Below are 21,765 nucleotides of genomic sequence, written 5' to 3' on the forward strand. Positions count from 1 at the left end.
TCTGTGTTGGACATTGACCCAAACAATACATTTCACTGCATGTTTTAACTTGCAGGTGACAAATAAAGCTAATCTTTAAATCCTTAAATCTTTCACTGGGTTCAGACTGACACAGAAATTGATCAAAGGGGGAATGGCCAGTGGAAAAAAAATACCAAACCTAACTGCTCAATATCTCCTGTTCACTTCCGTTCCTCAAAGCAGGTTATCTGTTCGACAGGGTCTGTTGACAAGAGACTAAGAGAGATGCAGGCACAGAATTTATTGACTCTCTTAATTAAATGCAACTATTCCAATTAGTTACTTTAGTTAAGATTAATCCAGTGGTCTTTTCAGGATCTAGGAGTATTGACAAGAAATTAAAATGTGATAGGTGGCGGTACTGTGATCTAACTCAGCACGAGATGTCTCCACAGCTCACCGTATGCATTGTTGGATAGTTCAGTGCTCATCAGGAAAAGGAAATCGGAATGCAAATTATCTTAAAACAAAATGGAAGCATGGGAAACTATAACTGCACGGGACATGAAAAATTGTTGCTTAATGGTTACAGCGTGAAGCTGCGGGCATTAAAAACCCACTTAAGGAAATGAGTATGAAAAAGGGGTCCCCAGAGAAGCAAACATCATACAGTATCTTTGACCCCAGTGCAGTCAGAAGGCTGTGGTCAATAATGGGGAAGTATGCCCAAGGGACAGCAAATGGAAGGTACCTGCTTTAGATTTAGGATAAAAGGAACATCTTCAGTCATTGTGACCTTCAGAAATTGCTTTCCAAATTGACGCATTGATCCAGGAGATATCATTTTAACCAGTGTTGTTCCAATGTGTAAGAATCTTAAAACACAATCACAGCAACAGTTTCTCTGGTTGTTGCCGTAAGTTCCTGATCACCATGACCTAACACAATAGGCCGCCTTCTTGGGCACGAAGAGCTATTCAAAATCAATAAGACCATAAGACATAGGAACAGAATTAGGCCATTTGGCCCATCAAGTCTGCTCCATCATTCAGTCATGGCTGATCTTTTTTCCTCCTCCTCAGCCCCACTCCCTTGCCTTCTCCCCGTAACCTTTGATGCTGTGGCCAATCAAGAACCTATCAATCTCTGCCTTAAATACACCCAACAACTTGGCCTCCATAGCTGCCTGTGGTAACAAATTCCAGAAATTCACCACTCTCTGGTTAAAGAAATTTCTCCACATCTCTGTTTTAAATGGACAGCCCTCTATCCTGAGGCTTTGCCCTCTTGTCCTAGACTCACCCACCACCGGAAACATCCTTTCCATATCTACTCTGTCCAGGTCTTTCAACATTTGAACGGTTTCAATGAGATCTTCCCTCATCCTTATAAATTCTAGTGAGTACCGGCCCAGAGCCATCAAACATTCCTCATATGAGAACCCTTTGTCATCCTTGTGAACCTACTCTGAACCCTCTCCAATGTCAGCACATATTTTCTAAGATAATGAGCCCAAAACTGTTCACAACACTCAAGGTGAGGCCTTATAAGGCCTCAGCATCACATCCCTGCTCTTATATTCTAGACCTCTTGAAATGAATGCAAACATTGCACTTGCCTTCCTCAACACTGACTCAATCTGCAAATTAACCTTTAGGGTGTTTGGCACAAGGACTCCCAAGTCCCTTTGCATCATAGATTTTTGGATTTTCTCCCGGTTTGGAAAATAGTCTGCATACTTATTTCTTCTATCAAAGTGCATAGCCATGCATTTTCTAACAATGTATTTCATTTGCCACTTTCTTGCCCATTCTCATAATCTGCCTAAGTCCTTCTGCAGCCTTCTTGTTTCTTCAACACTATTGCCCCTCCACCAATCTTCATATCATCTGCAAACTTGGCAACAAAGCCATCTATTCTATCATCTAAATCATTGATATACAGCATAAGAAGAAGCAGTCCCAACACCGACCCCTGCAGAATACCACTAGTCACTGGTGATCACCACAAAAGGATCCTTTTAGAAACATAGAAACATAGAAAATAGGTGCAGGAGTAGGCCATTCGGCCCTTCGAGCCTGCTCCGCCATTCAGTATGATCATGGCTGATTATCCAACTCAGAACCCTGTACCAGCCTTCCCTCCATACCCCCGATCCCTTTAGCCACAAGGGCCATATCTAACTCCCTCTTAAATATAGCCAATGAACTGGCCTCAACTGTTTCCTGTGGCAGAGAATTCCACAGATTCACCACTCTCTGTGTGAAGAAGTTTTCCCTAATCTCGGTCCTAAAAGGCTTCCCCTTTATCCTCAAACTGTGACCCCTTGTTCTGGACTTCCCCAACATCGGGAACAATCTTCCTGCATCTACCCTGTCCAATCCCTTTAGGATTTTATACGTTTCAATCAGATCCCCCCTCAATCTTCTAAATTCCAACGAGTATAAGACTAGTTCATCCAGTCTTTCATCATATGAAAGTCCTGCCATCCCAGGAATCAATCTGGTGAACCTTCTTTGTACTCCCTCTATGGCAAGGATGTCTTTCCTCAGATTAGGGGACCAAAACTGCACACAATACTCCAGGTGTGGTCTCACCAAGGCCTTGTACAACTGCAGTAGTACCTCGCTGCTCCTGTACTCGAATCCTCTTGCTATAAATGCCAGCATACCATTCACCTTTTTCACCGCCTGCTGTACCTGCATGCCCACTTTCGATGACTGGTATATAATGACACCCAGGTCTCGTTGCACCTCCCCTTTTCCTAATCGGCCACCATTCAGATAATAATCTGTTTTCCTGTTTTTGCCACCAAAGTGGATAACTTCACATTTATCCACATTAAATTGCATCTGCCATGAATTTGCCCACTCACCCAACCTATCCAAGTCACTCTGCATCCTCTTAGCATCCTCCTCACAGCTAACACTGCCGCCCAGCTTCTTGTCATCCGCAAACTTGGAGATGCTGCATTTAATTCCCTCATCCAAGAGATTTTTATCCTTGAGGCCTCAATTGCAAGAACATATTTTTTGTCTTGTATATTACATCAACTACAAATTAAAGTGGTTATTTTAAGATGGATGAATTGTACTGAGCTGTAAGGTTCTACGCACGTATTTAATATTCTCTGGTCTCATACAATCATTAAAATTCTTAGATTGAATTAATATATTTCTTGTAGAACACAGAACAGTAAAGTACAGTACAGGCCCTTTGGTCCATGTTGTGCTGACCGCATAACCTACTCCAAGCTCAAACTGATCTTTCCTTCCCACATAGCCCTCCATTTTCCTTTCATCCATCTGCCTATCTAATAGTCTCAAGTTCAAGTTCAATTGTCATTCAACCATACACATGTAAACAACAAAATGAAATGCAAACACGAGGAATTCTGCAGATGCTGGAAATTCAAGCAACACACATCAAAGTTGCTGGTGAACGCAGCAGGCCAGGCAGCATCTCTAGGAAGAGGTACAGTCGACGTTTCAGGCCGAGACCCTTCCTTAGTCCTGACGAAGGGTCTCGGCCTGAACCGTCTACTGTACCTCTTCCTAGAGATGCTGCCTGGCCTGCTGCGTTCACCAGCAACTTTGATGTCTGTTGCTGTAACAAAATGAAATATTATTCTTCTGGAGCCAAGGTGCAAAACAGAGTACATACAGTCACACAGAGTTCATATACAGTGGTTACGATCCAGCACCTACAGTTCTAAAATAATGTTAGCACTAGTCCCTGAGTGTCTTGGCCTGAAGATTGATGGTGTATTGGATGTTGTCCTGGAGCCACATTCCTGTGAGAACAAGCATGCAGCAGTTCCTCATCTTGCACTGGGTCAGCCGCAGACCAAGGCAATCCAGCTTGTCTTCGAGGGAGTGAACATTGACAAGCAGAACCGATGGGACAGCCAGCCTGCAGAGGCCAGCCCCCACCCCAGCACACCCATCACACCTCTGTTCCCTTCCAACCTGCCTCCTGGGCCTTATCCCCAGTGCAGCTGACCCTAATGTTTTAAATGTCCTCTTAAATATCCTTAATTTATCCGCCTCTACCAGCACCCCTGGCAGTGGCAGTGTGTTCCATGCACCCACTGCTGTGCAAAAAATACCTGCCTCTGATATCCTTTCCAAATTATGCCCCTCATATTAGTCACCGCTTGCCTGATAATTCTGGGGCACTCTAATTCTGATCCTTAATCCACAGGCCTCAGGCCTGGTCTACAATCCTGGGCTGCTGTCCTGTGGGCAAAAAGATGTCATTTTACTCAAATATTCAGATTAGATCTTTGTCCTTCCCAAAATCATGTTTTGATGGGCATCAGATATTTAGGGGAATTTTTAGCCCCGTTAATCCACCCAAGAGCAAGCTTGGGGTCCATACCCATAGATTCCTCAAAGTTAATGCGCAAGGTGATAGGGTTGTTAAGAAGGTGTATGGTGTGTTGGCCTTCATTACCTGGGGGATTGAATTCAAGAGCCATGAGATACTGTTGCAGTTCTGTAAAACCCTGATTAAACCATATTTGGAATATTGTGTTCTGGTCTCGTCACCACATTATAGGAAGGATGTGCAAGCTTTAGAAAAGGTGCAGAGAAGACTTACCAGGATGCTGCCTAGATTAGAAAACGTGTCTTCTGAAGATAAGGTGAATGATATAGGGCTTTTCCCTTTAGAGCATAGGAGGACGAGAGGTGATTTGATAGAGTTGAACATGATAGTAAGAGGCAAGAGAAGATCTGCAGATGCTGGAAATCCAAACAACACAAACAAAATACCTGAGGAACTCAGCTGGCCAGGCAGCATCTAAGGAAAAGAGTAAATAGTTGACATTTCCGGCCCGGTCTTGGCCAGAAACATCGACTGTACTCTTTTTCATAAATGCTGCTCGGTCTACTGAGTTTCTTCAGCATTTTGTGTGTGTCGCTAAGATAATAAGAGGCCTGGATTGAGTGGACAACCAGAGACTTTTTCCAAGGGTAGAAATGGCTAATATGAGGGAGCATAATTCTAAGACGATTGGAGGTAAATTTTTTACACAGAGCAGTGAGTGTATGGAACACACTACCGGGGTGGTGGCAGAGGCAGATACAGAAATTTAAGAAACTCTTTGGTAACCACGTGGATGATAGAAAAATGGAGGGCTGTGTGAGACCAAACGGTTAGATTGATGTTACCATAGTATAAAAGGTTGGCACAGCACCAACAAAAGCAAAAAACAGCAAAGGTTGGACATGCCCTCTTCTTATTGCTACCATCGAGGAAATGGGACAGGAGCTGTATGAGCAGCTTCTTCCCCTCCACCATCAGATTTCGGAATGGACAATGAACCATGAATACATCCTCAGTATTTTTTCCTCTTTTTGTCCTATTTATTTCATTTAATTCTCTTTTGTATACCATTATTATGTATTGCATTGTACTCCTGCCACAAAACAATGAATTTCACAACGTATGCCGGTGATATTAAACCTGATTCCGAGTTTGATTCTGGATGTTGTGGGCCAAAGGGTCTGTACTATTCTGTAAAGTTCTATGTTCATACGTAAATGGTTAGCCTTTAACCTAGTGTATTATTTGCTTTTCTCTTCAGTCCTGGAAAATGAACTTCCATACACTGATGATGATGATCAAGAAGAGGGAAAAGCCTTTGATTTTGACAGCGATGAGATTCCAGAAGCAGACGGCGAGCCTGTCTCAGAATTTATACCCACAGTCCTAAATGCCCAAGGTCAGGGCGGGGTCCCAGACTGCACAGCAGAAGAAGTGGCTGTTGAGGTTTCACCTGAGAACAGTGGGTACTATGAAATATCAGAAACCAACAACTTAAACCCACGTGCAGATGATGCAGCCCAAAACACAGAAGGTATTTGTAACAGAAAGAATCAAGATTGGTTGTTATTACTCGCCAGTACCCAGACATCCCACCCTGCAAAAACTCATTTCAGGGAGGTAGCACCATCAATTTGCGGGAGACTTCCGGGAGAGTTGGGATGTCTGCAATAGAGTAGCTCCTTAGCAGCCAGCCAGCTAGTTTAAATAACGTTAGCTATGCTAATGAACGAATGACACCTGTTAAACTCACCTCAACATGTCTTTTACAGTCTTAACCCACCATGGGCAATAGAAAAGTCACTGTTGCAAACAGTGCAGCGAGCAACACTGTCATTACTTTTGACCCCTATTAGGCAGGGGTACACATTGGTGTAGTCTGGAGTGACGTACGTTTTATATTTTTTTGGAACACTCTGCCACTCTGATTTTTATTGGAACTCTCTCGCTCTTGCTCTCGCGCTCTCTTGCTCGTGGTCGCTCTCGCGCTCGCTTTCTCGCTCTCTTGCGCTTGCTTTCTCACTCTTGCTCTCGCTCTCTCGCACTTGCTTTCTCACTCTTGCTCTCGCACTCTCGCGCTTGCTTTCTCGCTCTTGCTCTTTCTCTCGTGCGTGCTCTCGCGCTCTCTCTCTCTGTCGTGGTCGCTCTCACTCTCGCTCACTCTCTCACGCTTGCTTTCTTGCTCTTGCGTTCGCTCTCCCGCTCTCTCTCTCATGCGCTCTCTCACGCTCGCTGTCAAAAAAAAATCAATTTCCAGGACATTGTATATAATTTGCGGGCATCAGGGAGCCACTATTAATTTGCGGGAGACTCCCGGACTAATATCCCGCTCAACCCCATTCTCCTTCTTACTGCTCGTAATCTTTGACACCTTTACTAATCTAGAATCTATCAATTTCTGCTTTAAATATACCCAATGACTTGGCCTCCATAGCCATCTGTGGCAAGTAATTCTATAGATTCACCACCCACTGTCTAAAGAAATTCCTCTTCATCTCTGTTCTGAATGGACGTCCTTGTATTCTGTGGCAGTACCCTTTGGTCCTAGACTCCTCCACGATGGGAAACCACCTCTTCACATCCACTCTATCTAGGCTTTTCATCTAATCCCAACATGGATCTAAGTCGAGCCAGCAGGGGGACATTAAGCTTGGACTGAGTGAGTGCAGATTCATCTCGATGACATATGGGCTTCAGGTGCTGAACCAGGTCAAATTACCTAGCAATTTGGAGACACGGGAGGCAGCAGATGCTAGAATCTGGAGCAACAGTCAGTCTGCTGGAGGAACTCAGTGGGTCAAGCAGCATCTGAGAGGGAACATTTTTACTTAAAACCCTGCATCAGCACAGAGCTTGGAAAGGGAGATGGACAGTATAAAGAACATAGTAAGATAGTAAGGTATAAAGTGGAAAGTATGACGTACACAGGATGGTGTAACAGTAGTGTAATAGTTAGTATAACACTTTACAATGCTAGTGATCTTCAATCAGGGTTCAATTTCCATCACTGCCTGTAAAGAGTTTGTACATTCTCCTTGTGATTGTGTAGGTTTCCTTCAAGTGCTCCAGTTTCCTCCCAAATTCCAAAGAATTACAGGTTAGGTTTAGTAAATTGTGGGATTGCTATATTAGACCATAAGACATAGGAGCAGAAAAAGGCCATTTAGCCCATTGAGTCTGCTCTGCCATTCCACCATGGCTGAATTATTATCCTTCTCAACCCCATTACTCTTTCTTCTTCCCATAACTCTTGGTGCTCCTATTCTGAGTCTATGCCCACTGGTTCTAAACTCACCAACAAAAGGAATCATTTTCTCCACATCCACTCTGTCGAGCCCTTTCAATATTCAATAGGTTTCAATAAGTTCTTCCGCACCTCGCCCCGAATCATTCTAATTCTGTTTTTGTTGGCACCAGCAGCACGGCTACACTCGCAGGCTGCCCTCAGCACATGCTCGGGCTGTGCCGGTTATTGACGGAAACAATGCATTTCACTGTGTGTTTCAAAGTTTCGATGTACGTGTGATAAATAAAGCTAACCTTTAGCCCAATCTAATCTAGAACGATGAGGGCAGGTGTTATCTCCTTGAGCATAGACGATCAAGCGGCGATGAAATGGGTGTTGGGTGTTAGGTGAAACGGTGTACATTGAGATAAACAGTTTCCTCTCGGGAATGGGCTTCCATTGTGAGGAGATATGAGCAAGATCAGAGAACATTCCTTCACACAGAGCTTGTCCAGATTCAGCTGAGGCTTGGCCGGGTGGACTTGTCATTGTGTGGTCCATTGTGGGGACTGCGATTCAGATCCAGTCTGATCCGGCTTAGTATGGAGTTATTTCTCTGTTCCACAAGTGCTGTGTGTAGATTGCTGGTTGCCATAACCTCCCATGGGGGGGGGGGGGCGCCTCGAGCATAGCCGTGAGCATGACGCTGTTACAGCTCGAGGCGTTCTGTTGTTCGGAGTTCAATTCCAGTGCCTTTCTGTAAGGAGTCGCTGTACATCCTCCATGTGCAATATGTATGTTTACTCCAGGTCCTCTGGTTTCCTCCTGCAGTTCAAAGATGTACAGGGTAGGTTAATTAGTCTTTGTAAATTGTAGTGTGATTGCCTTGCCTTGCGCACTTAACTCTGGGTGGAGTCGTCAGGGTGCCGTCATATCAAGCTTTGCACCAGTCTGTTCCATCTGTCACGATTGTGTGCCAGAGCCTCGGTCACCGCAAATCTTTTTCCTGTCCATTCTTTAATGTTGTCTGTCCATCTTTTCCTCTGTTTATCTCTCCTTTTCCCCTCCACAGTTCCTTGTAGAACGGTCTTTGCAAGGCCACTGGATCTTGTTACGTGGCCGTACCACCTCAGCTTTCTTTTCTTCACCGTTGCGAGAAGGTCTTCATGGGGGCCAGTGTGGTGCCGGATGGTCTTGCGGACCTGCTCGTTTGTGATGTGGTCCAAGTATGAGATGCCCAAGATGTTGTGATAGGATCTTATTATCAATGCCTGTATCTTCCTCTGTAGCTCTGCTGTGAGGGTCCATGTCTCACATGCGTACAGGAAGATGGAGAATACCAACGCACGCAGGAGTCTGATCTTGTACTTCATGGTGATGTTGCTGTCCCTCCATATTGTCTTGAGTTTGGATAATGCAGTCATTGTAGTGTGATTAGGTTAGGGTTGATCGGATTTGTCAGGGCTGCTGGAATGGTGTGGCTGGGAGGGCTAGAAAGGCCAAGTCCGCGCTATATCGTTAAATAAATAAACATCTCAACGAGATTTCAGCAGCCACGCTTCCTCCAATCTCCCTGCTGCACTGTAGGGGGAGCTGGGAAATGGGTCCACGAGGTAGGCCATAAGATATAGCAGCAGAATTAGGCCATTCAGCCTGTCATGGCTGTTCCACTGTTAAATCAAGCCTAGTTTATTTTCATTCTTAGCCCCAGTCTCCTGCCTTCTCCACAAAACCTTTGATGCCCTTGGTAATCAAGAACCTATCAACCACTGCTTTAAATATACCCAATGGCTTGGCTGCCACAGTTGTATGTGGCAATGAATTCTACAGACACACCACCCTCTGGCTAAAGAAGTCGCTCTTCTTCAGTGTTCTACAGCAGTGGTCCCCAACCACCAGGCCGCAAAGCATGTGCTACCGGGCTGCGAGGAAATGATATGAGTCAGCTGCACCTTTCCTCATTCCCTGTCACGTACTGTTGAACTTGAACATAGGGTTGCCAACTGTCCCGTATTTGCTGGGACATCCCGTATATTGGGCTAAATTGGTTTGTCCCATACGGGACCGCCCTTGTCCCGTCATTTCCCCCGCTAAGGTAGAGCGTTCCTATGAAAACTTTCGTGCCAAAATGGCATAAAGCGAAGAAGCAATTACCATTAATTTATATGGGAAAATTTTTTGAGCGTTCCCAGACCCAAAAAATAACCTACCAAATCATACCAAATGACACATATAACCGAAAATAACACTAACATATAGTAAAAGCAGGAATGATATGATAAATACACAGCCTATATAATGTAGAAATAATGTATGTACAGTATAGTCTGGAAGGTAAAGGCAAAACCGGTTTGTGGAAAAAAAAATCGGCACGTATGTGCATGCACACGTCACGCATGCGCACACAGGTGCCCACGCAAAGCTTCATGGTCATGGTAGTCTTTTTGGGGTAAAGTGTCCCGGGATTTGACTGCTACTTTTGTCCCTTATTTGGAAGTGAGAAAGTTGGCAACCCTAACTGTAAAAGACATGTTGAGGTGAGTTTAACCCTACTTGAACACCCCACTGGTCAGCTGGTCAGCAAGAATATCGTCAGTATTAAACCGGTCTGCGGTGCAAGAAAGGTTGGGGACCCCTGTTCTACAGAGATGTTCTGCGATTTGGAGGCTGTGCTCTCTGTTCCTCAACTATCTCACTATTGGAAACATCCACTCTATTTAGGCCTTTCAATATTTGATAGGTTTCAATAAGATCCCCCTTCATTCTTCTAAATTCCAGTGAGTACAGGCCTATGTTAATTTTTATGAGCCTTCTCTGAACCCTCTCCAATGCCAACACATCTTTTCTAAGATAAAGGGCCCAAAATTGTTCACAATACTCTACAAGTGTGGTCTGACCAATGCCTTATAAAGCCTGAGCATCACATCCTTACTCTTATATTCTAATCATCTTGAAATGAATGCTAACATTGCATTTGCTTTCGTTACCACCAACTCAGCCTGCAAGTTGACCTTTAGAGAATCCTGCATGAGGACTCCCTTTGCACCTCTTATAGCTGAAATTTCTTCCTGTTTAGAAATTAGTCTACACCTTTAATCCTACCAATGCACATGACTTTCCTACACTTCCCTACACTATATTCCATGTGCAACTACTTTTCCAATTCTCCCAATCTGTCTAAGTCCTTCTGCAGACGCTGTTCCCTCAACACTACCTGCCCCTCCACCTATCTTTGTATCGTCTGCAAACCTGACCAAAAATCGATAATGTGAAAAGATGAGCTCCCAATACCGACCCCTGCAGAATGCCACTAGTCACAGTCAGCCAACCAGAAAAAGCTCCCTTTATTCTCACTGTTTTCCTCCTGCCAGTTTTCTATCCATGCTGGTACCTTTCCTCTAATACCAACTGACCCTTGTAAAGTCCTTCTGAAAATCCTTTGTCTTTTTTAATCTTTTTATTAATTTTCAGGTTCATAAAGATAGTAACAGTAGTAATACAAAGAGATTGGAATTACATTATTGGTAATAGACATATGCAAGTAAAACTACAGATAATACAAGTATAACAGACCTTCCAAACTCTCGATATAGTTAATCATGATAAAAGGAAAGATAAAAAAAATCACAAGAAAAAAAACCCCGAAGTAACAGAAAACTAAGAGAAAAAAATTAAACTAAACTAAACCAAAAACTGATCTAAACAAAGCAAAACAAGGCTGGGCTAATATATTACATCGAATGCAATCATTAATGTCGTCAACTCCGCTCCTGTATCCATATATTCTAGGTTAATAAAAAGGATTCGGAAAAGGTCAGGCTACATCATATGAAAGTGTTGAATAAATGGCTTCCAAGTCTCTTCAAATATAACCGAAGGATCAAAAATGACACTTCTAATTTTTTCTAAATTTAAACATGATATAGTTTGGGAAAACCATTGGAATGTAGTAGGGGGATTGGTCTCTTTCCAATTCAATAAAATGGATCTTCTAGCCATTAATGTGACAAATGCAATCATCCGACGAGCTGAAGAGGATAACGAGCTATGTTCCATCATTGGTAAACCAAAAATTGCCATAATAGGGTGAGGTTGTAAATCAATGCGCAAAACTGTTGAAGTAATATCGAAAATTTTTCCAGAAGAGGGCAAGACCAGAACATATGAGTCAAAGAAGCTACCTCAGAGTGACATCTGTCACAAACAGGATTTATATGGAAGTAAAAACGAGCTGGTTTATCTTTAGACATGTGAGCCCTCTGTACCACCTTAAATTGTATCAACATATGTTTAGCACATATAGAGGAAAAGCTAACTAATTGAAAAATTTTCTCCCATTTCTCTTGGTAAGTGAAGTTGAAGTTCCCTTTCCCATTCATTTTTAATTTTATCAGATATACCTGTCTATATTTTCATAATTATATCATAAATAGTTGCTATTGAACCCTTCTGATAAGGATTTAAACCTAAAATTTTTTCCGTGATATCAGTTGAGTATGAAGTTGGAAAGGTAGGTAGCGTGGTATTTAAAAAGTTTCTTATTTGTAAGTATCTAAAAAAAAAAGGGATCTGGGCAAATTATATTTATTGGACAACTGTTCAAGACATGAAATAGTTATCCAAGAATAAATCACAAAAACATATTATACCCTTTATTTTCCTTATCAAAAAGGCTTGATCCATAACAGAGGGTTGGAAAAAAATTAGGTATTATAGGGCTTGATAAAATAAACTTGTTCAAACCAAAAAATTTACGAAATTGAAACCATATTCGTAATGTATGTTTAACTATTGGATTAACCATTAGTTTATTCAATTTAGAGAGAACAAAGGGAAGCGAAGTTCCTAAAATAGAAACCATTGAAAACCCTTGTAACAGAGTAAGATTCAAGGTTTACTCATTGTGGACTTGGGATTACATCCCAGTCTTATGTCCAAAATATTAAATATCAAATATTAATTGCCCAGTAATAAAATCTTAAATTCGGCAATGCCAAACCACCATCTTTTTTGAACTTCTGTAAGTATTTTTTACTTAATCTGGGATTTTTATTCTGCCATATATAAGGAAATTTTAGAATCAACAGTATCAAAAAAGGATTTAAGAATAAAAATTGCTACCACTTGAAATAGATATAAAAATTTAGGTAGAATAATCATTTTAATAGCATTGATTCGGCCGATCAGTGATGAAGACAATGGGAACCATTTAGTAAACAATTGTTTAACCTGATTAATTAACGGTAAAAAATTGAGCTTAAATAAGTCCTTATGCTTCTTAGTAATTTTAACACCCAGCTAAGTAAAATAGTCAGTAATCAATCTGAATGTGAATGTCTATAAATGGGAACCTGCATATTTAATGGGAAGAGTTCTGAAAATCCTTTGTCTATCCTATCTTTTATTTTCTTAAAGAATTCCAACAGTTTTGTCAGGCAATATTTCCCTATAAGGGAACCATGTTGATTTCAGTACATTTTATCGTGTGCCTCCAAATACCCCCAAGGTGGCTGGTTCTTCACTTGTGAAGATCAGGAGGGAAGAAGAGTCCTCAGGAGCAGTGGCACGATTGCTTTCTCACCTGTGTGGCATAGATTTAAAGTGAGGATCAGTGCACGCAAACCGATTCCACTCTTTAGACTGGACATTCCACAACGGCTTAGCAAGCTGCAATGACTGCAGCGACCACAAGGCTGTAGGTTGAGTATCGGAGTTTTCCTTCTCCTAGACAGACTATCTGGCGAGGCTAACAAGTCCCATCTATTTGGATTTGGAATTCGAGTTGAACTTCTCCTAGGCTGGCAACCAACCAAGGCTGAGGAGCCCAGCCTGGCCGCCCAGTCATACCACTGTACTCTCCGTTGTGCCATGATATGGCAAACTCAGGAAAAACAGAGATGCCACGTGAAGGCATTGCTATGGGCACAGTAGTGTAGAAAGGTCATAAGGAGTGACCTTCTGCATGGCAAGCCAAACAGTGGTCCTGCGGTGATTACTACACCTGGGAAAGAGAGACTATGGAAGATACTTCACCTTCCTTAAGGGAGCCTCATCCTTAATAATAGACTCTAACATCTTCTCAACCACTGAAATCAGGCTTCTGAGGACAGCTTCTTACCCATTGCTGTCAGACTCCTGAGCCTCTCTGACACCAACTTCTCATTGGTGTTGCTATGTTCTCTGGCTGGTAATTCATCCCTCTCTCACGCATTTCTGTGTGCACTACTCAGATTGCACTGGAGTCTGTGCACTGTTGTGCTGTTTCCCGTCCTTCCCTGTATTTATTAACACGGTGTACATGGTTTACTCTGTGAGCTTCACATGAACAAGGAGTGGTCTACACACAAGAGATTCTGCAGATGCTGGAAATCCAGAGCAATGCACACAAAACGCTGGGGCATCTCAGCATGTTAGGCAGCATCTATAATGAGAAATAAAAAGCCGATGTTTTGTGCTGAGAATGGTGTGTCTGACAATATTCTATTGCTGTATCTTTATTAATGATGCCGGTATATTTAAAGAAATATGATTGCCTTTCGTAGAGAGTGACACGGCTGCCAGACTGACAAGTGCAGCGGAACAGACACTTATAAAAGTGAATCCATATTCAGTGATCGACATCACTCCACTCCAAGAGGAAGAGCAAGTCACATTGTCAGGAGCTGAGCAAGGACACCAGGATGAGAAGGCGATGGGCCACGTGCAGTCCCCTGGATATAGTGTACCGGTTCCCTGCGGGTACGCTGTCCCATCCAACGTACCAGTCCTCGTACCTACGTACTCCGCACCCGTCACTTTGATACGAAATGTTTCTGTTGATGAGGAAGGTAAGGGGTCTTTCTTGTGAACAGAATAATTGCTTGTTTCTCATTATTTTCTTGTATGTAATGACATGAGATATTTAAGAATGGTGGAGAATTAACTAAGCATGTTGATTTGTTCTATGTTTAACCACTTCAACCCTTGAGGTTTTATTCAAACTTATATCAGTTTTCACATTTATTACAATAGACTCACATACCCCGGGTAGAAACATAAGATAACAGACACTTAAATGAGCATAAATTAAATGTGACTTAAAAATATATGTGATTACACCAGTGTGAGTTGAAAAAGGGAAAGGGATATAGTCGGTTGTAGTGTTAGTCGAAGATCAAAGTAAATGCATTATCAAATAAATGCAGAATATACTATGCTGAGATTCATTTTCTTGTAAGCATTTATAGGCAAATAAATACAATAGAATTTATGAAACACTGTACATAAGCGAAGACTGACAAAAAACTAAAGTGAAAAATAAACAATAATACTGAGAACATGAATTGTAGAGTCGTTGCAAGTGAGTCTGTCAGGTTTTTCAGGTTGGTTGAAGAATGTGATGACGATGAGGACGAAACTGTTGTTGAATTGAGGTGCGGGTTTTCAGGTTGCTGAGCTGTGGCTGTGTATGAACAAGCTCGAAGTTTGCAAGGGAACTTGAAAGGGTGGAATTGAAATGAGATTCCGAGAGTAAGATTGAAAAGGGCTTTCACAGCCCAGATCACAAGAGGGGAGGCCAATCTTCAATGCGACTTCTCCATGGGAGAGGCACAATAGCATTGCAGTTAGCATGACACTATTACAGTGCTAGCATCTCGGGTTAATTCCTGCCACGGTCTGTAAGGTATTTGTATGTTCTCTCTGAGACTGCATGAGTTTCCTCCGGGTGTTCCCCTTCCCTCCCACATTCCAAAGACATGGATTTGTAGGGTCAGTAGTCACATGGGTGTAATTGCGTGGTCCTGGCTTGTCGGGCCAGAAGGGCATGTTACCATGCTGTATCACTAAATAAATAAAACACTTGCTCAGGATTCTGTCTACATATTATTTTCATGTGATCTTGCATGAATCTCCTCTGTTTAAGGTGAGGGGTGAAAGATTTCAGGGGACCTCAGCTGCTTCTTCACTCAGAGTGGTGGGTATATGGAACGAGCAACCAGAGGAAGTGGCTGAGGCAGGTACATGGGTAGGAAATGTTTATAGATAAGGGGTAAATGGAACATTTAACACATGAGATTCTGCAGATGCTGGAAATTCTGGAGGAACTTGGCAAGTCAGGCAACATCAATGAAGGGGAATAAACAATCAAACAGGGCCTGTTTCTGTGCTGTACAACTTTGTGACCCTAAGAGGAGTTTTTTTTTTAATTGATTTTATAATTTCTGGTGTTTTCACAGGATTGCAAAGTGATGAATGTCAATACAGTCCCACTCCATCAAGTAGCCAACAGGCTGGGTAAGTTCTTCTGTATTACATCCACTCCCGTCAGTTTATCCCTTCTGAATTTTCACATGGGAGGTGGTGGGGGGCTTGGCATTCAATGTTTAAACTCCAGTCTGGCTGTTGTTTCTCCATCGTTTTCAGGGTATGGGTTTTTGCGGTACTCTGCTAACTCAGATCCAATTGTGACAAATTCTCACTGCTAATTAAAGACTGACTCGCTTTGTGTTTGAGGTTAATGGCTGTTTACACTGTTTACACAGTTTAGCTCCTGCACAGATTTGTTCAATGATTTTGTTAATTCTTTACCCTCATTCCCCAAGAACGACAGATATTTATTTGTGAATGATGGCGTTACACTCTTCAGTCCCTTTTATTCTGTGTCATTGTAGTGAAGGTTACCTGGCCTTTGAAACAGCCAACGTCTTCAGCAAATGGGCTTCAGACCCTGCTAACACAGCGTGGTTGGATGGTACGTATCAATGATATAAAGATTGCTGTTAAACATAAGGAACTGTAATTCTACAACATGCAGTTGGGTGTGGATTTCAGTTTGGTGGCATTGAGCAGGGTGGATAGGTAGGGAAGTCTCAGTCACTGGACAACTCCGAGTGAACACTGGTTAACTCACATACAGATGCATCTCCTGTGCTGGGCATTCAGACCCACATGACCACCAGCCTGGTGAATTCCTGCTGCACTCCCTCAAAAGAGAGTACATCCCCTTTAGGACTTCTTCATTATTTATCACTTCAGAAATGCTAATAAGATTGTCAGGGATGCCATAAGAGTATAGGAGCAGAAGTAGGACATACAGCCTGTCAATTCTGCTCTGCCATTCCGTAATGGCTGATTTAACCCTGTCAACCCCATTCCCCTGCTTTCTCCCTGTAACCTTTGATGCCCTTACTAATCAAAAACCTATCAATCTTCACTTTAAATATACCCAATGACTTGGCCGCCTGTGGCAGTGAATTCCACACATTCACCATCCTCTGACTAAAGAAATTCCTCCTCATCTCTGTTCTAAGGGGATGTCATTTTATTCTGAGGTTCTGCCCTCTGGTCCAAGACTTCCCCAGTATAGGAAACATCCTCTCCACATCCACTCTATCCAGACCTTTCAATATTCCATTGGTTTCAATAGGATTCCCCCTCATTCTTCTAAACTCCAGCAAGCACAGGCCAGAGCCACCAAACTCTCCTCTTACGTTAACCCTTTCATTCCCAGAATCATTCTCACGAACATTTTCTGGATCCTCTCCAATGCCAGCATATCTTTTCTTAGATAAAGGCCCCCAAACTGCTCACAATAGTCCAAATATGGTCTGACCAATGCCTTAAAGCAACATTACAGCCTTGTCATTCTGGCCATTCCCATTTCTCTGTTGTACCTTGTGGGAGAAGTTACAAGAGTTTGAAAACCCAGACAACCAGACTCGAGCAGTTTCTTCCTCATTGCTGTCAGACTCCTGAACCAGTCACCTCTCTCACATCCCCTTCCCAGCGGGGCAGCCACATCTCGAACTCTTAACTCTCCCTCTCTCGGTTATGTCGGTATTGCCACCTTAGAACATGGAACAGAGAACAGACCCTTCAGCCCATAATGCTGTGCTGAATCAGTTAAATTAATAATCCAATGGCCAACTAAACTAATCCCTTCTGCTTACACAATGGCCATATCTCTCCACATTCATGTGCCTATCTAAACATCTCTTAAAAGTCTCCAAGGAATCTCCCTCTACCACCACACCAGACAACACATTCCAGGCATCTACTACTCTGTGTGTACAAAAATAACTTGCCCCTCACACCTCCATTGAAATTACCCCCTCTCACCATAAATGCATGTCCTCTGGTATTAGACATTTTGACTTCAGCATTTCTATTTCCACTTCTTCATACTACACTACAATTTGTTACAGTCAAACCCTTTTCCTTTCGAAACTAGCGCTGAGCTCCTTGTTCTGTACAGGAACAACATTCAGAGTTGTACTCTGCCGTTCAGCACCATGAATGTAGGACTTACTGTTTCATGTGGAGACTGTTCCACAGAGCCAGTGTAGCCGATGTTTTATTCTAATGCAAACGTTACCTTAACTGTATCTTATCCGGCAGGTCAAGATGAGGTGATATACGATGACGTTCCTAGAGAGGGCTCGGACGCATCCGCCACAGGTATGTGCTGGCTGATGGGGTTTTATTCCCTTTGGAAATGAGCTGTACTTGTGCTCTGCAGCTAACCTCAGCCAGGCCTTAAAATTCAAGTAAAAGATGTTTTCACTGCTGTACTCTGTGATAAATAACACAAAAATAGTTCTTGCATTTAGAAAGTTCTTTTCAGCATGGAAACAGGCACTTTGGCCCAACTGGTCTGTGCTGACCAACTTGCCTACCTGAGCTGGCCCCATTGTCTGAAATTGGCTCATATTTCTCTAAACCTTTCCTTTCTGTGCACATGTGTCAAAGTGTCTTTTAAGTGTAATTGTATCTGCCTTCACTTCCTCCAACAGAGCCTTATCCCATTGGTTGTTACTTTTCCGTCTGTGAGGCACTGAGGATTCATCCTAATAAACTCATTCTCACACTTCACTCTGCCTTCTCCTTCCCCAAACATATCCCCAGCAGCCTATTCCTCTTCCTCCTTCCTGCTCTCGCTCTCTGCCTCATGCCCATACTCTCCTATTAGATTCATTCTTCAGCTTTGATCTCTTCTACCTACCACTTCCCAAGATCTTACTTCATTCCACCCTCCTTCCCTCACCTGGTCTCACCTATCCTCTGCCAGCTTGTACTCCTTCCCCCTCCCCCTCCCCACCATCTTAATCTGGCTCTTGCCCCCTTCCTTTCCAGTCCTGATGACGGGTCTTGGTCCAAAAGGTTGAACGTTTACTCCCCCTACCCCATAGATGTTGCCTGACCAGTTGAGTTCCTCCAGACTTTGTTGCTTTCCCACCGCCTTCTCCCCCATCCTCAAATCCTTTTCCCTGTTGTTTACACAATTCTAGCAGTGTTTGAAATGCCTGTACTTGTCTCCCTGTTACCAGACCCAGAGGAACTGATCTATGATGATGTGGAACGTGGAGATGAGGCAGCAACTAGTTCTCTAGATTATGGCTGGAGCTCCAGTGAGTTTGAGAGTTACGATGACCAGAGTGACGGGGAGGCAAAAGTGGAAAATGGAATTCCCAATTCATTTCTTCAAGGCAAATCTCACAAGAATAAGATCCATGTACGTAAGATCCTTGTGCTACCTACGGCCTCTTTTATTTCTCACCTCGTCTATGAGGTTTAAAGAAACTTTGGGATTGAGCTTTGTGGGATGTTGGAATCTTATGAAGTAGGAAGAAGCTGAGATGATTTCACATTTCCAAGCCTGAGACGTGACAGGCCCAGTCTGCTTGAGACTGTTTATTTCCCTCCAGCTAATGAACAATGTAGACACAGTACACAGAATCGTGAGAAAACTGTTCTTGGTATTGTATGGGTCTTGAATTGACACGTGTACTGAGATGCTGTAATAGGTTTATGTCATCAATACAGATCACTCCATACATAAGTGAAAAGAAAAACAGAATGCAGAATATTAATCTTGTATATTTAAAATGGAGGCTTATAGGTTGTTGATTAGTATGGGCGTCAAAGTTTACGAGGAGAAATCAGAAGAATGGAGTTAAGGGGGAAAATAAATTAGCCATGATGGAATGACAGATCGGAGTCGATGGGCGGAATGGGCTAATTCTGCTCCTGTATCTTATGATCTAATTGTGTTACAGTTGCACAGAGAGTGCAGTGTAGGTAGACGAATAACTACTTTGGGCGATGACAAAGTAGATTGGGAGATGAAGAGTTCATCTGAGTGATCGGTCACTCAGGCAGCTCGTAACAGCAGGGTAGAAGCTATTCTTGAACCGGGTGGTATGTGCTCTCAGGCCAATGAGAGGGGGAGAAGAGAGAACGTCCAGGGTGGGGGGGGACATTGATTCTGTTGGTGGACTTCCTGAAGCACTGGGAAGTGTAGAAGAATTCAGTGGAGGAGAGCTGTAATACAAGCACCTGAATTGGGGCAGGAGTGGACTCTCTCCACCCTGAACGCTTCCAGTGTTTAGTAAGATCACGGCACATCTCATTGTCTATTCAACTCTGCATCCTTGCTATAACCAATTGTCATTTAATGTCAGGAATGATAGCATCAGAATAAAAGATCAGGAGGTGAGGGACGGGCTGGTTCAGTTCATAGCTCCGTGAGGTTTATTCATCTCTGCACTAAACTGAGGGTGTGTCCTGCATCTAATGGGCTCCCGAATCACTGCAGTGACGACTGGCTTTGTTTCCCTGGACTCGATTTGGTGAACTTCAGTTGTTCGCTTGCTTTTGTTGTTTGTGCATCATTTGTTTTTTTCTGCATATTGGGTATTGGACGATGTTTTTAAATGTGTTCTACTGGGTTTCTTTGTTTTGTGACTGCCTGTAAGGAGATGAATCTCGAAGTTGTATATAGTATACATACTTTGATAATAAATACATACTTAGATAATACTTTGACTTTAAAATCAGCTGGAATTGATCCACAGGGAGACAGTGAGGAAGATTCATAGGGAGAGTGAGGAACTGAGGAGAAAAAAATCAAGGTGCCTGGGCATAAGCCCAAAGTGATCTGAGGAATGAAGACCTTTCAGTGGGTTGGCAGAAATGGACAATGACCACATCTCCTTGAGTTTTAAGATAGCTATAGATAAAGATAAGTATGGACTTTGCATGAGAGTATTAAATTGGAACAGGGCAAATTACAAGAGCATTGGGCAGCGACTAGGGTCAGTTAATTGGGAACAGCTATCTTTGAGCAAGTCCGTGCTCACCATGTTCAGGGTGTTTAAAGACCAACTGCACAGAGTACAGGGCAGGAATGGTGTTATCGGAAGGAGGGACGAATATGGCAAGAGATGAGAACCTTGGATGTTGAGAAAGGTGATGAATTTAGTCAAGAAGTAAAAGGAAAGATATGTAAAGCTTAGGAAGCTAGAATCAAATAGAGCACTGAGGATTATAAAAAAAAGTCATAAAAGAACTAAAGAAGGGAATTATGAAAGCCAAGAGGAGCCATGAAAAGTCCTTGGCAAGTAAGATTAAAGAGAATCCCAAGGCATTCTATACATGCAGTGCATCAGGAGCAAGAGGATATCTAAGGAGAGAGGAGGGCCACTCAGGGATAATGGGGGAACATTTTCTTGGATGCAGGGGATGTGGATGAGTTCTTTAATGAGTTACTTTATGTCAGTATTTACCAAGGAGGAAGTTGTGGAGGACAGGGAGATCAGTGCCAAGGGTATTAATATGCTTTTCGAAATCGAAGAGGTTGTGTTGTGTCTCTTAAAGAATATGAAAGTGCATAAGTCCCCAGGGCCTCATGGGATACACCCCAGGTTATTGAACGGGACAAACGAAAAGATTGCTGAGGTCTTGATGAAAATCTTCATTTCCTCACTAGTCACAGGCAAGCAGCTAACGTTGTTCCATTATTCAAGAAGAGAACCAATGATAATCCTGGAAACTATAGACCAGTGATTCGCATGTCAGTAGTCTGAACGTTACCAGAGCAAATTATTAGAGATGGGATTCATGAGCATTTGGAGAACCACAGCCTACTTAGAGAGAGACAGCGTGGCTTTGTGCAGGGCAGGTCATGTCATGCAGACAGACAGTATCTTTTTCCCAGGATTGTGGTGTCTCCTTCCAGAGAGCATGCATTTAAGAAGATATGAGGGGCATTTTTTTTAACAAGAAGTAGTGGGTGCCTGGAATGAACTGCCGAGGGTGGGGCGATGGTAGTGACAGGTATATTAGTGACTTGAAAGAGATGTTTAAATTGGCAGATGAATGTGAGGAATCTGGAAGGTTTGGACACTGTGTAAGCAGAGGCGTTAGTTAGGTTACCATCTGATGACTAATTTAATTGGTGCGGCACAACATTGTGTGCCAAAGGGTTCTGT

At 42.8% G+C, this 21,765-nt stretch overlaps 1 protein-coding gene across 9 annotated transcripts in view; it reads left to right on the forward strand.

The window, feature by feature from the left end:
- Positions 1 to 21,765, forward strand: part of arhgef10 (Rho guanine nucleotide exchange factor (GEF) 10) — a 235,908-nt gene that overhangs the window by 82,690 nt on the left and 131,453 nt on the right. For all 9 annotated transcript variants that reach the window (XM_063038799.1, XM_063038823.1, XM_063038819.1 and 6 more), the window contains 6 exons: positions 5,552 to 5,824; positions 14,059 to 14,343; positions 15,733 to 15,790; positions 16,168 to 16,247; positions 17,894 to 17,953; positions 18,823 to 19,007. In XM_063038799.1, the coding sequence (XP_062894869.1) occupies positions 5,552 to 5,824; positions 14,059 to 14,343; positions 15,733 to 15,790; positions 16,168 to 16,247; positions 17,894 to 17,953; positions 18,823 to 19,007 (941 nt within the window). The remainder of the gene's footprint in view (positions 1 to 5,551; positions 5,825 to 14,058; positions 14,344 to 15,732; positions 15,791 to 16,167; positions 16,248 to 17,893; positions 17,954 to 18,822; positions 19,008 to 21,765) is intronic.

This window comes from Mobula hypostoma, chromosome 2 (assembly GCF_963921235.1).
Source record: "Mobula hypostoma chromosome 2, sMobHyp1.1, whole genome shotgun sequence".
NCBI classification, from domain to species: domain Eukaryota; kingdom Metazoa; phylum Chordata; class Chondrichthyes; order Myliobatiformes; family Myliobatidae; genus Mobula; species Mobula hypostoma.